At 44.7% G+C, this 15,501-nt stretch overlaps 2 protein-coding genes across 2 annotated transcripts; one reads left to right on the forward strand and one right to left on the reverse strand.

The window, feature by feature from the left end:
* The first annotated feature begins 660 nt into the window (after window positions 1–660).
* LOC123443973 lies at window positions 661–4,321 on the forward strand. The gene is made up of 7 exons (XM_045120557.1): window positions 661–928; window positions 1,424–1,731; window positions 1,810–2,526; window positions 3,083–3,211; window positions 3,345–3,548; window positions 3,654–3,854; window positions 3,989–4,321. Exons 1-7 carry the CDS (start codon window positions 661–663, stop codon window positions 4,112–4,114), a joined length of 1,953 nt encoding a protein of 650 aa, XP_044976492.1. The 3' UTR covers window positions 4,115–4,321.
* A 2,756-nt stretch (window positions 4,322–7,077) lies between these two features.
* LOC123443974 (potassium channel AKT1) lies at window positions 7,078–14,401 on the reverse strand. The gene is made up of 11 exons (XM_045120558.1): window positions 13,805–14,401; window positions 10,798–11,163; window positions 10,592–10,649; window positions 10,184–10,501; window positions 9,832–10,077; window positions 9,643–9,741; window positions 9,427–9,471; window positions 9,149–9,334; window positions 8,620–8,814; window positions 8,455–8,530; window positions 7,078–8,219 (listed from the first exon to the last, which is right to left on the reverse strand). Exons 1-11 carry the CDS (start codon window positions 14,026–14,028, stop codon window positions 7,336–7,338), a joined length of 2,697 nt encoding a protein of 898 aa, XP_044976493.1. The 5' UTR covers window positions 14,029–14,401; the 3' UTR covers window positions 7,078–7,335.
* Between the last annotated feature and the right edge of the window lie 1,100 nt (window positions 14,402–15,501).

The raw sequence follows: 15,501 nt of genomic DNA on the forward strand, positions 1-15,501 counted from the left end.
TTCAAACATGACAGTTTATATTGTAGATTTTATAAACTAGATGATTAGATTATTATAATTTCATAATCTGCTCTACCCAGCTAAAATGAGATTATGGATTACAAATGACGTGTTACCCTTGTAAACTTCAAGAGAATTACGCAGTGCCATCACCACTTTCCTATTTTTCCTTGTAAACAGAGGGCAAACATGTCATTGTACAATTTAAAAACTGGTTTACAGTTTATATAATCTGGCCTTCAAACATGCCCACCTGGATTATTTTTATAAACCAGATTATGTAATCTATATTCGTAATCCAGATTATCATAATCTATTATGGTTCCAAACAGGGCCTTAGTAACAAATTGACAAACCCGCAATCGCACTGTGCCATAAATACCCCTCCGCTCCGCTCCCCCGTTTCTCCCCTCTCTCTCTTCTTCCTCTTCCTCTCCCTCTCCCCTTCGCCGGCCTCCTCCTCCTCCTCCGCTTCCTCCTCACGCCCCTCCCCACCCCTCACTACCCCCAGGCGCCCGAACCCTAAACCCACGCATCAGCAGCAGCGGCGGCGGCGGCGCGGCCTCCGCCTGTCGCATGCCCGCTGCATCCTAGGCAGCCTGGGCCGCCGGCGATCGCCGGAGTCGGGGAGGGCGGCGGGTTCCAGTGCGTCGGAGAGGGATGGGGGCGGGCGGGAAGGGCTGGCCGGAGACGGCGAGCCGCGGGGTGAAGACGGCGTGGTTCATGGTCGTCATGGTGGCGTCGCTGCTCGTCGCGTCGGCGCCCGTCGTCGTGGCCGCCGGCGACGTGGCCGTCACGCTCTGGCTCGAGGCGCGCCTCGGCTGCCCGCGCTGCCGCGGCCTACGGGACCACCTCCAGCGCTACGCCTTCCGGAGCTCGCTCGTGGACATACCGCTCCTCTCCGTCCTCCGCTCCCTCCTCATCACCTGTAAGCTGCCCGCATTGCCTCCTTGATGCTGTTTTAGTGCGCCAAACCCGCAGGCGCTAACAATCGTGGGGAATCTGTATCTGTCTGGGTCGGGCTGGCTTGCTTCCCCATCCCCCGAGCCTTTTTTTTTTGGAGAATAAATGAAGCTTTGTTAGTCCTTTCCAGAGCCTATTTTTGGGACTCGAGCGCTTTGCTTAGGATTCTCCATATTTCTTTGTATTTATGCGTGAGGATTTGGTCGCCCGAAAGCTACATCTGTGCTTGTCTTCTTTCGTTTGGGCGAGACGATGTTTTTTTTTTTTTTTTGTATTAGTGCAAGTATAAGTGTCCCTTGTTATTACTCTTCAATTGCAGTACACCAATTTAGTTAAACCGCGTCATTTTCTTAATTAATCAACTGCATGAAACTTGAAAGACATTTGAAAATTTCAGGAACAGTTACAGTCTACAGCAGTCATCATCAGATTCCACTAACCTGCTAATGTACTTGTGCAGGTGTATACCTCGTGTGTGATACGTCTGGTCTCTCTCACGGCCCGTACCTTGGAACCACAACCTTCTGCTCCTTGGCTTCGCTGCTCATCTTGCTCATGAAGGCCTGCGTTTACACTCCAGCTCAGGACATTGGGCCTGAGCTCTCGCCGTCATTGGCGGATCACAAGCTAAATATGAAGAAGCTATGGGGGATGCCTGCGCTTTTCCTGTCTTCCTTGATCTTTGCTCTCGGCCATGTTGTTGTTGCTTACCGAACAAGCTGCAGGGCTCGACGGAAGCTGCTTATCCATCGCATTGACCCTGAATCGGTATGGCTTGCTCGCCTGAATCTCACCGCACATGATTGTTTCTATTGGTATTTAATGGCCTCTTCTGCTCCTTTTCAGATTCTGGCCTACAAGAACGCCTTTCCTGGATGCTACAAGGTTCCTCGGTCGCCCACTCCGCACAGTGGGAAGCTTTATTCAAGGAGCGAGAGCGAGACAAAGAGAAAAACTCTTGTGCACGATGACAGGGATATTCCAATCAGTTTTCTTGCTGATAGTGATAGCATGTTCATTGCTTGCCAGGGGATCACTGTACATTACAAAATGTCCGATCCATCAACCTGCATATCTCCAGCTCCTGAATTGTTTCCAGAAACTAATCATGATGCTGTCTCGTCAAGCATTTCTCCTAGAAGACTGAGGCATGAGAGCCCACCAACAGCTTCTTCGAGTACCCGTCGTCTTTTGAATAGGAGCTTTAGTCATCAGTATCACCAAACATCGTTGTATGCACCATTGTTGGTAGAACCACTGACCACTCCAACGGCGTCAGATGGCATCCCCCTTCTCAGTCTCGACGACGGCAGCTTGCAGGTGTGTCTGAAACCTATGGGCTTTGACCTTGAGGCTGGAGAGCACGGGAAATTTGCTGTTGTTTTGGTCCATGGGTTTGGAGGGGGAGTATTTGCATGGAGACATGTTAGTAATTTGCTTGCTCGACAAGTGGGTTGCAACGTGCTGGCCTTTGATCGCCCTGGATGGGGATTAACATCTCGACCTCGCAGAAAGGACTGGGAAGACAAGAATTTGCCAAACCCGTACGAGTTTGAATCACAGGTGATCCATCTTACCATCTATTCGTAGATCAGGTCATAATCTATTCTTAGGGTTGATTTATGTCACATAAACTCCTAATTAAAGTCTAGCAAGTGCCAACACCAACAACATTTACCCCAAAGTGGCAGAGCAATTTATTAATTTATTTTCACTGAAGTGAAATGTTTCTTTTAATTACCTCTCCCAATAACAAATTATGGTTAACTAGGTGAAATGTTGTCTTCTCCAAAATATTCTTTGTCATAATTCATTTTATAGTAAGTGCTATTGCTGCTTTTAGTTTCCACCCTCGGAGACATTTTAGCTTGAGAATATTCTCTGTCATCGAGAGTTTGTATTGTCACTGCAACTTTGAATAAATTCAGTTTGAACTACTCCTTCCGTTCCTAAATATAAGTCTTTTTAGAGATTTCACTACAGACTACATGTAGTATGTAGTGAAATCTCTAAAAGGACTTATATTTAGGAACGGAGGTAGTACGAAACTTTTTCCTCTGTATTTCAAGCAGCGTGATCATATTTTAAGAACACAATTTTGTATGATGCCCTTGTGCAGGTTGATCTTCTGATTTCATTTTGCTCAGACCTGGGCTTGGGCTCGGTCGTTTTAGTTGGTCATGATGATGGTGGCTTGCTGGCCCTGAGGACAGCAGAAAAGTTACGCGCTTCTGGAGATTCTAGGAAGGTACAGTATTTGGTACAGTATTGTGACCTTTCTTGGTCCATTGTAAATCTGTGACCTATCATAATTTTTGGATGGAAGTTTGTCATCATTGTAATGAACATATTAAATTAAATGTCCCCCTGTGTGTTACCAGGTCGAAGTGAAGGGAGTTGTTCTTATAGGTGTAAGCTTATCAAGAGAAGTGATTCCTGCATTTGCTCGTATACTACTGCATACTCCTCTGAGGAAAAAGCACATGGTGCGCCCACTTCTACGTACTGAAATCACTCAGGTGATCAATCGGCGAGCATGGTTTGATGCTACCAAGTTGACAACAGATATTCTTAACCTTTACAAGGTAAACACTTGCATTAGTTTACATTTACCTTTTAATCTATCAGGAAAGTCAAACCCTTCTGTGCAGATTTAACTATTAGTTGACCTAATGAGCTTTTGCATTCAGGCTCCATTATATGTCGAGGGCTGGGACGAAGCGCTCCATGAAGTAGGCCGTCTTTCATTTTCCACCGTCCTATCATCAAAAAGAGCTACGGAACTACTAGGATCAGTGGAAGACCTCCCCGTTTTGGTGGTAGCAGGGTCTGAGGATGCTCTTGTTTCTCTGAAGTCAGCACAAACTATGGCTTCAAAACTTGTAAATTCTGTAAGTTCTCTACCACTTGTCCACTTCATCTTGCGCAGTCAGAGTGGTCTATATTTCCTCCGTAATATATGGCACATTCTGGCTTGATTTGCATCTCTAAATAAATCTGTATTTTGCTTCTTGTTGTTGTGCAGAGGCTAGTAACTATATCAGGATGTGGTCATCTGCCACACGAAGAATGTGCCAATGCATTGCTCTCAGCTCTTTCTCCATTCATCTCAAAATTGGTATCATCAGATGATTCATTGCAAAGATTGTAGCATACACCTGTCCATCTTTCCTTTTGAATTTTGCTCTCTTCTGAGTAGATGACCTCTAGCTGTTGCGAGTTGGTGTGAGCCCATGTTAGTTGCAAAGTAGTGGAGCCTGACCCAAATCTCAAGGGTCCTAGAGCTCCCCTAATTTTTTTTGTCATATGTATTTCTGTTCCTGATCTGTTCAATTAAGCAAGTTGAATCTGTACAGCACATGCTTGCAAGTGTTCCAGTTCGCGTCTCTACTCCAGCTCCAGCTGCTAAAATAATAGAAATATTTCTTGAATGATTCCAGCGGAGCAAAATTTAATATCAGAAACCTGAACAACAATTTGTTAGTTTTTACTTTGCCGTGGAACATACGGGGACAATATCCAGCTCCAGCTCCAGCTGCTTCCTTATCATGTACGAGGAAAAAAATTGTAAGCTTGTGAAAATTCAAGTTCAAACTCATTTGCTTTTAGAAGCCTTCTCAATTGTGACATTTTGAGAATTTTTGGGTAACTTCCACACGTAATTTCTGCCTAGTATTCACCCAATGTATGTTTCCGTTGAATATTTTGTCCAAATGATGGTTGCAAAGGGGTGCACATGACATGTTGAGGAGATACTATGGCCCTGCATTTGAATAGATTCTGGATGGTTTTGTTGGTGTCACCTCCGTGGCTTCACATGCTAACATTACTTGCCTAAGATACTATGGCCCTGCATTTGAATAGATTCTGGATGGTTTTGTTGGTGTCACCTCCGTGGCTTCACATGCTAACATTACTTGCCTAAGCACTGTTGGTTGGTGAGGCGTGCAAACAAAGTTGTCCCAGGATCAGCTTCACGTGGCTTGTGTTGCAAAAATTACTCTCTGACGCTGTGAGCGTGTGACCTTTACATCATATATTTAGTACGTACAGTACAATTTAATTTGCACACCGCTGCCTTGGAACGAAAATAAAAAGAACATCAACAATTCTCATACAGCTCCTTGTAGTGTGCTATTTGCTGGTGATCCTTCTCTGTCCCACAGATACATAAAAGTTTAAGACTGTCTATCCGAAAATGAATATGCTACTCTTTAGAGCATCTTGAGCTGCGCCCCCAGCAGGCTCTTTTTTTATCACCGACGTTAAAAAATCGTCCAGTTGTACCCGTTGGTTTGGCCCGAAATTGGCGCCGGCGGACCCAGGACGAACCCAGCATGGGGGGGGGGGGGACTTGCTGAAGCAAAAAGTCATGTAGGGCCGCACTGTCGGCCACACTCGTCGATTTTCCTGTCGTTTCTGTCTTTTCCCTCACTTTCCCTCCCCATCATCCACATCTCCCTTCCCCTCCGTTCCCGCCATTCTCTCCATCTTCTCACTTCCATGCCGCCGAAGAAGGACGCAGCCCCTCGCCAAGCCACCGAACTCGCAACACCAAAGGCGAGGAAATTGAGGGCGCCGATGCCAAGGCCCGCGGGCTTGACGAACGCGCAGTGGAAGGCCGACGTTGAACGGCGGGCGAGCAAGAGGCATAGTCTCGCTCAGCCATGGCGAACGAGCGGCCGATCTTTCCGCCTCAACAGGCAGGCCCGTTCCCACAAGGCATGTGGGGTAGCCAGTAGAGAGTCGCGATGCTGGCCAACTTCATGTCGCCGGTGTGGGGCTACACGCCCTCGTCGGAATACGTCGACGGCGACGCTCTCGACGGCTTCAACCCCAACACCACCTTCCCACGCACACCTTCTCGGCGTCGGGTTCGTTTGCGACGGGTCTGCGTCGTGGCCCCCTGCCTTTCGCGCCGGGTCCGACGCCACAGTTCAGCAACGCCGACATCGAGATGGAGGGGATCATCAACAACGGCTCAGCAGCCGCTGCTTCGTGCCCCGGGTTCGGCACGCAAGAGGAAACGCTGGACATCGGCGACGACATGGACGAGGAGGAGGTGGTGGAGGAGGAAGAACCGTCGGAGCCAGCGAGGAGCAAGGGGGAAAAGAAGAAGAAACGGGCGGCCAACGGGAAGCCGGTCGAGCCCCGCGTCAAGTGGACGGCGAAGGAAGACGAGTGCTTCACCGAAGCATGGAAGACTGTCAACATCGACCCGATCACCGACGCAAACCGGAACACCGATACGTACTCAAGAAGGATCAAGACGGCGTTCGACGAGCGCAAGTTGCTCGACCCCGAGTTTGCCGGCATACACATGGAGCGCGGCAACAAGGCCATGTCCAACCATTGGGCGAGCATCCAACTAGCGTGCAACTATTGGCATGATGATCGCCGACCTGTAGCATGATGGTCGTCGAACTTACGTCGTTTTTTGATAGCGGAAAAGAAAACTTTGAATTTTATGTGCGGCTAGCGCCGAAACTTGGGGGTGCGACTGGAAACGTGAGCCCTCCCCCTCTCCCCCAAGCTGGAAAAACCGCCAGCTGGAAGCGTTAGCGCCTACACCGGGTGCGCTGGGGTGTGTGTGTGTGTGAGGGGGGGGGGGGGGGGGCAAACGGCTGGAGATGCTCTTAAGTTTCGGACTTCTTGTATGGCAGACACCAAAGAGTAATAAACCACCGATATAGTCTCTGTTTTAGGCTGGCCATAGTGGGAAGTATCATATAGTAGTATCATGCATATGTTACTACTGTATGATAATACCTTCATAATGCATAGTATCATAAACTAGTATCATAGATAACCTCATTTATTGACATGCATGACACATAGTAGCATAGCATTTAACATGTTATGGTATCTACCTATGTTACTCTAACCCTCTCTCTCTTCTTTAATTATCTGCCACATCAACATGTTTGCTAGTTTCAAGTATATGTTACCACCTAAGTTACTCCCACTATGGCCAGTCTTATAGGAAGATTGAAATTTAGCAGGTTGCTGGCATCATTCCTCAAGTGTCACACAGACTCGAATGCTCTGCATCATTAGTTCCATATAGGGATATGAGAGTGATAATAATAATGAACATAATAAAATGAAGCTAGATAACCTTAATAATTGCTCTGGATAGCCTTTAAATTAAATCAAAAGAGCCTGTGAAAATTCCGCATGCCCAGCAGAAAAGAATTTCTATACAGGGTGGAAATGATTGTACATTTCACCTGCTGGGCATAACCCTATTTCACCATCTTTTTCGTGGTGGAGACGTGGAGTAGCCATTGGTGATTTCCAGTTATTCTTTCACCATTGGCTCTTGTTACAAGCGTGCCAAATTACAGTAAACCGGAAAATTTAATTCTGTGCCTAATTTTCACCTCTTATTTGTGTATCGTCTGGTACCCAGTCATCGCTGGCAAGAACAAGATGATCACCATCTCTGATGAGCTCAACCTCGTCAACCTCTGCGCCCTCAATTGTCAGGACCTTAGTGGGCATCATGTCAAACTTCTTCGCACCTAGCTGAAGAAGCTCCTTCATCGACCCCGGCAAGATCACAAGCTTCCCAGCAGTGTTCCCCTTCTCGGGGCAGCCGATTGTCACCCTGATGAGTGGTCTGTGATGGGCCTGAGGATAACTCGGACCACCTGTTGCCGCAAGACCTCTTGAGAGCAGATGATCAGTCTCTCGGCGCGGATGAGACGAAGAGATGACACCAAAAAGAGAGTTGTGGAAGCTGACTTTCCTTCTTTGTGGTAGAACTTTGCTGGGTTGCTGCTCAGCATCTTCACGGATCACCTTTTGCATCGAGGGATCACTGCTGAACCTGCCTAGCAGCATTGGTGTCACCCTACCGTTTGATGTGTATTTCCTTGGTGCTACCACTGATCTAAACAGGTTTTGTATTTCTTCATGACCTTGTTGCTCAGCTAGAGCTCTTGGGGTCCAGCCGTTACTGTCCTGCTTATCGATGTCTGCTCCGTGTCTCAGTAATAGCTCGACCATCTCAACGTTCCCGTCGCAGACAGCGCGGTGCAGCGGAATGTTTCCATCTTTGGATGGCCTGTTTACGTCGATGACATGCTTGAGTATTTGCTTGAGCAGTTCTATATCATTTTGCTCGACTGCGGTGCAAGCATATAAGCTTGTATCCCCTGCTGACAGTTCTGCACCGCCCTTGATTAACAGCTGCACAACCGTATCATGTTTTGCATACACAGCCTCCCATAGGGGAACCTTTCCTTCCGAATCTGGATATTGGAAGAATTAAAGGCATGATCAGTTAAGGGTAATCAAACCTTAAAAACTCTTCGGGATTGGTATCAACAATTAATAAGGCACTCTTGTACTAGTCAAGAATTAAAATATTCTTGAAGTGATAGATGCTCATAAATTTCAGAAGAATTATGCAGATGGTAGATTTGCTTCACTATGATGATGATCTATAATTCTATATATACAAGGGACTATCATGATTGGGCATACCCCTGGCATTTGGATCAGCTCCATAATCCAATAGAAGCTTGACACATTGCTCATTTCCTTTGGAAGCAGCTATGTGCTGTTGATCATGAAAATGAACGCTGTCACGTTCCTGCTTAACAAAATCTGTAGAATAAAGAATACAGTTATGATGAGGAGCATACTAACCAGTGCTGTACGCCCATCTTGATCTGACTCATTTGGATCCAAATTACGCTTAAGTAGTTGATGCAACAAATGGTCATCTCCTCTAGTCACTGCAAAGCCGAGTGTAATTGGCAAATCCAGACGACCTCGAGCTAGCATGCTCTCGATCTCCTTCAGAACACCTACCATTACGCCGTCTTTCTGCTCTTTTAGTAACTGCACCAAAGATAGGATCTTAATAGGACGCAGAACAATCCTTGATGTTATTACAGTTGTTCTTAAGCAAACGGCATTTGGCAAAGCATTCTCATCATAGTTGGTTATGGCTGGGAGGATCAGAGGAAATTAACCCGAGATAGACCCCATCATGCAATTTAAGGATCTTAGGTGAGCTAGCATTAATTTGAGGACTGAAGTTTCAAATTCATATATTGTTGATGCAGGTTCTAGTAGTGTAGCACACGATCTTAGCAAGAAAGATCTAACAGATTCCGTAATGTGCAATTTTGGGGGGAGAAGATAATTGTGAAGAGTAATATGGATAGCAAACCTGAATAAGGTTGTTCATTATGATAGTTCCATCTCCAACATTGGATTGAACAATGCTGAGAAAGGCCGTACGGTTCATGCGTAGAAGCTGACATAACGATCTTGTCCGGACTGTGAATAGTTGAGGCCTATAGCAAAGAACCCCGATTTCTCCAATAACATCTCCTGACTTAGCCACTCCAACCACCTGGAGATTAAAAAATATCAGTATATCCTTTTCAGGACCATTTAATGCATAAATTTACTTAATGCTAAGCATCAAAGCAACGCAGGACTTACCTGTTCTGCACCATGTTCCGCACCATTTGGAACCTCTACTAACTCCTGAAAAGGCGAAATGTTTATTGATTATTAAAATGACACTTACACTTTTTTGGGTTTTATATAAAACTAATATATCAGTATAACTACCTTATTTGTCTGTACTCTTCTCATACATAACTATATCAACTATGGAAATATAGAAGGGAAGGATAAGAAAAACTGTATTCTTACCACACTACCAGAAACTAAAATGTAGAAGTCAGTGGGTGCTTCATTCTGCAAAATGACGTCCTCCCTAGGTGGAAAATATTCGGCTTTCATCTCCGAAACCTTAAAAGGAACCATGCAAAATGTCAACATAAGCAAGCGTTCAGGTAGTAATTACCTAAGGGAAAGACTAAATATTTACCACGGGCTCACCAGTTGAAAAATCAGATCATTAGATACTCCTTGAAACAAGTAAATGTTTTGAACCAGATTGAGAAACAGATATTGCGAAATGCTAGATCTAATAGCCTTAGGCAGCGCATCAAGAGTCTCTTGTTGTTGAAGACCTTCAGAATCTGTCCTGAACTTTAAGCTAAGATGTGATATCATCTGATCTTGCAACCGAGGTGGTAGCTGATTCCTAAGTGCAAAGCTGGTTGCTGCTTGAATTGTATCCCGCTTTAGTCAAAAAGAGAAAAGAAAAAAGATCTCAGAGTTGAGTATTAAAATAACTACCCAATGTTTATTATCAATCAAAGGTTAGTCAAAGTTAAACGAAACTCACATATTTTCGAGTACGGCTGGTGCCATGGACAACCAAGTTGGTCATGTTGCCAATCAAATAGGCAGTCAGTCCAAGGTTAAAGAACATGTAGAAAATGTTGAAAATCATCTCCCGTATGTTCTCCGCATGATAATCCCCATAACCCACAGTGGTAAGCGTGGTGATTGACCAATATACTGATGTTACGTAGCGAATCCACAAGCCCTTGGAATGAAAATCTGGCATGGTATTCCCAATCCACGTTTCTTGTGGGTTCGGGTACCTATCAGCAAGGAGATAGTAGAAGCATGCTGCACAGTGCACGGCAAAAAGTGTGACCTACAAGATAAAATGTAAGGAAATAGGATATCATCATTCATCCAGAATACTGAAGTTACAGGAGAATAGTCAAATGTTGAAATCACTTACACAAATGAGCTTTGCACATCGAACCCAGAAGTAATTGAAGTGTCTATCCTTCTCCAATCTAGTAAATGAAGAAATAGAGGTTAAACATGGTACACAAGCAATAGGCCAATCAATAAGTTTTAACAGGGCACGATCAGACTTAGACAGGACCTCAGAACAGAAGAAAAAAACTTGATTTTGTATATTCATGCATTACCGGAACGTACCTAGCAAAGAGAGAGCTGACTCTCCGGAGACGCCATAGACGAAGCATGTTGAAGAATCCATATGATCTGAGCTTTGAAGGTAGCATCCTGCGAGCAATTTCTGATGGGATAGTGGAGGCAACGTCAAGAACCAACCAGCTGGTAGCATAACGCCAAGCAATCCTCTTTGGATCATCTTCCAGCAAATAGGTCAGTCTGTCCAAGTAAGCTACAAAGAAGGTCAGGATGATGTCAATTGCGAAGATTGCATTCACGGCATTGTCCGTCGCAGCTAGGCCTCCTGTAGGAATCCGAATGAAGCCAAATTCGAATGGGGAGATCCACGCAGAGTAGACCACAAGAACTATGAGGAAAGTCTCCCACAATCTGCACAATGGTAATAACAAGATGTCAGAATTGATTCTTGCAGCTATTGTAAAAATGTCTTATTTCTCTACAGTAGAGACCAAATTAGCCCGCTTAAAAGTGTAATTATGTTTATTATTTATGCCGGGTTTGTTTAGCATTATTGCATACTACTTGACCCAGAATACCACATACAAATGTATACTACTCCCTTCATCCCTAAATATAAGATGTTTTAGCATTTCTCTATTTTCTCAGATTCGTATGCATCTAGACGCGTTTTAGTGTATATATTCACTCATTTTAATTCGTATGTAGTCCATATTGCAATATCTAAAACATGCAATATATTGTTTTGGGAATTTTACATTTGTACGTGCAGTTTCCAGTTTCCACCCTGCACAGGCATGTAACGCGACACGTTTTTGCGTATATTAGCAATAAAATTAAGAAAAACATTTAATCCTCACTAAGACAAGAGCAATCTGTGGGCATTTCCTGCTGCTTTGCTTTGCTCTGTTTTGTTTTTGGTTGCTTTGTTTTTCTTTCTGTCTTTGGCTGCTTGGCCTTGTGCATGCTTCATGCCTTCTCGTTGTCTCTTCTAATACAAAACGACACACGTTTAGGCGAGAAAATTTCTAGTTTTTACCACTAGTTATTGCAGTCACGCAGAGTATCAACAGTTGGTCGATCGTTTTATTTTTGCTCCTTTTACCTCGCACTCGTTCCTTATTGACTGTTTAACCCCATTGAGAAATTTTTGGCCAACCTGACCTCGGAACACACATGTAAGACCAATGTGGCAACTGACATGGACTTCACATCCCAAAATATTGGGAAATACTTGTAAGAAGTCTACAAAATCTAGGGAAATAAATCATATTTCACTAATTTTAATTAACTCCAAATTTGGTTGAGCCATTCTGTTTTTTTATGTACATTTGTAATCTAAATTTAAGGTATTTTTCCATTTGTTTGGAATTTGGAAGTGAGTTTATACTTGGAACAAGTACCACATAATTTGAAGTCACGAGGAGTGAGATACTACTCCCTCCGTTCCTAAATATTTGTCTTTGTAGAGATTTAAATATAGACTACATACAAAGCAAAATAAATGAATCTATATTCTAAATTATGTCTATATACATCCGTATGTTGTTTATAATGAAATCTCTAGAAAGACAAATATTTAGGAACGGAGGGAGTATTTTTCATGTTTTTGGAGAATTTCTATAATTATTTTTTAATACTTGGTGACATGGCATCCATGTAGCCTTCAAGTGAGGGCTGACTATGATGACATGTGGGGTCGTCCTATCAGGCTGAGGACAATTTGTTAAATGGGATACATCTGTATCTGCTGTATCTGTACCGATCACTTGGGTGGAATCAAAATAATCTTGGTAATTCTTCAGTCTGATCGTACCGTCCACGAATTAAATTGGACCAATGGAAATTACTCCATACCTTATAACTAATTGTTAAATTTGTGGCTAATTATAATAGTATTTTTTTTCTTTATTCGTCGAGACGTGCCTTGCATGTTATGCAATCACTAGTCCTGGATTAAGCACAGGTTCATGTCGAAAAAAAAAATGAAATCTTGTTAAATCGGGTAACAATTAACACTGTGTGAGAACTAAGGAGTTAAAAATTCAGACTTGGAAGAAATAAATATAGCGATAAATAATAATTCAAACTTGCGAAACTTGGTAAATGATGCAAAAGGCAGTAAACCACCGACCGTAATTCAAACTTGCAAAACTTGGTAAATGATGCAAAAGGCAGTAAACCACCCACCATAGCAGAAGCCGTAAACAAGTACTACTAATTAAGTTGGCCCCTTCAAATAAACCCAAGAAATGAATAATGAAGAAATTTTTTTGATGTGAATTCCGTGAATGAATCCATTATTTGGAGAAGGAAGCACTGAAAAAAGAAGACAGGACGAGAGAGGGTCAGAGGGCAAGAAATGTTGGCATCAAAATCACGATTTCCTTGTCTGTGTTATGTTAGAAAAAGCAAGGACTAAAGCAGTCGTAAAGAGACGAGAGCCGTCCGAAGTAGTAAACAAAAAATAAATCAGAGAGCCAGAGAGGACGACTACTCTGTATATAAAAGCACAAACAAATCAATTATTCAGTTTGAAGTCAAACCTAGAGAACATAATGAAATCGAAGCTTTGGCATATTTTTATTTTTAATCCAACGAAGCTTTGGATCCCGTGTTCCACAAAATAACAAGAGATAAGAGGCTCTGAAGTTGTGATCCGAGAAGAGCCTTGAGCACATCAAATTACTACTCCAGTAAACAAACATGATAATACGATGTTAATTAAAGCCAACAGCAAATATACGGAGTAGTTGGTAAGGAAAAAAAAGAGAGGACAGAGCAAAGCAAAAATTGCAAAGCCTGCCTCTACCTGACAGCAGCTGTACGCAACCAAACTGTTAAAGTATAGCAGGCCTAGCTAACGATGAAGGAACCGGCCGAAACTAGCAATGCGCAAGAGAACAAATTTTGAAACCAAGCGCTGCGGAGAGATAGAGAGGTGGCGTGGCTAGCCGACTAGTACGTACTAGTAATGATGAGGATGAGGAAGGAAGGGAAATTGTGGAGAGCAACGATGAGGAGGAGGAGGCGGCGGCGTGTTGTAAGTTACCTGTATCGGCGGTCGTAGGGCGAGATGATGAAGGGGCGGAGCTTGACCCGGCGGTTGCTCCGCGCGCCGAGGGACGGCAGGATGCCGCTGGAGAGGCTGTAGTGGCTGCCGTCCCGCGACATCTCCCTCTCGAGCGCGTGCGCGTCCCCGACGGCGCCGCTGCCGCTGGCTTCGCCCCACGGCCCGCACGCCCGCATCCTGGCGGCGCCGGACCTCGACGACATTGCGGCGCGGCGCCCCGCTCACCAACCCGCCGCCGGGCGGGTTTAACGCCACGGACGGAGGGCCACGGAACCTCTGCGGTGCGGCGCGTAGTAATTAAAAGGTCCGGGTCGGATTCTTTCCCTAGTTGCGTTGCTGGGTTGGGTTTGTTTTCTTGGGAAGCGCAGCGCAGGGAGACGTTGGAAGTGTCGTGGCAAGGGCGGCGACGGCCCTGGCAGCTCTGGCTGGGCGGGCGGGCGGGCGAGCGAGCGGATGGTGGGAGGGAGACGATCGACTCCCTGCTCTGGGGGCAGTTGGACTTGCGATCACGCGCGCCCCAAGCCCAAGGTGGTTTTTATGGTGGAGGGAGAGCGCCTCCGCTCAGGTTTATATGCTGCCTCCTCTGCGCGGGTGCGCGGCCTGGCCTTTTGTCGAGTAAACGCGCCGTTTACGTGGTAGACCGGCGTGTTTTTGCCGCTGGCTTGGCTAAAAAGGAGACACACGTGCGGCCCGGCTCCTCCGAGGTCCAACGCTACGCCCAGTTTTTTTTATATATCTACCCTAGCCCCTTTTTAGCATGATGAAATCCGTGTTCTCCCTTTTCCGGTGAAGCACGAGCATTTGTGTTGGACACTGGATCCGAATAAAAGTTGCCCCCTTTTAAACATTAGAGCAAGTACAATAAAGCTGAGTCAGCTAGCTATAAGAAATAAACTAATATATTTTTGTTTAGTTAGAGGAAAGAGAAGAGGAGAGAAAAGGTAAGCGGACTCTTAGCTAAGAGCCAGCTCTAACACGTGCTCCTAGGCATTTTGTGAGTATGAAAGATGAACCATATAACAATCAGTCTGTCTGTACTAAGGATGACGGCCTGTATTCGGAGTTTCCCTGGGGTTGGTAAAGCGAATAAAGAAGTAGTACACTTTTGCAATGAACTATTGTACATGTTGGTTATAAAATAAGCTATAGATGACATGACAATGGCTTATAGCCAGCAGCTGGCTATACTATTGTACTTGCTCTTATAGCAAGCAGTTGGCTATACTATTAACCATGCTCTTACTACTACTATGACTAGTATATAGGCAGCTCTTTTCCTTACCTCCTCCTCTTCCGTTGAACTACTTCTCTTTGCTCTTTCTATATTGTGTGAATATATATAGACTGCTTGCTCCATTGATTCTTTTTGAGTACTCCTGTAAAAAAACATTGAGTAGCCTCGTTAGAGCACCTATATAATATGCAACGCATTATGAACAATTGCTAAATGATCTCTTTTGACCAATTGATGTGCAACACATTATGAACATCCCTCTAGCTCTGGGATAATGGAAGATTTTGTATCTTGGCACTCTAATAGCAGTGGTTTTTTTTCCAATGAGATCGGCCTACCATGAAGAATGGGGAGCATCAGCATGGACGAAAGTTGAGGACGACAAACTCACTACAAGCCTAGTCCAGTCTGACGTACCATTTGGAAATTGCGTGTGCCATCA

This window comes from Hordeum vulgare, chromosome 3H (assembly GCF_904849725.1).
Source record: "Hordeum vulgare subsp. vulgare chromosome 3H, MorexV3_pseudomolecules_assembly, whole genome shotgun sequence".
In the NCBI taxonomy this organism is placed as follows: domain Eukaryota; kingdom Viridiplantae; phylum Streptophyta; class Magnoliopsida; order Poales; family Poaceae; genus Hordeum; species Hordeum vulgare.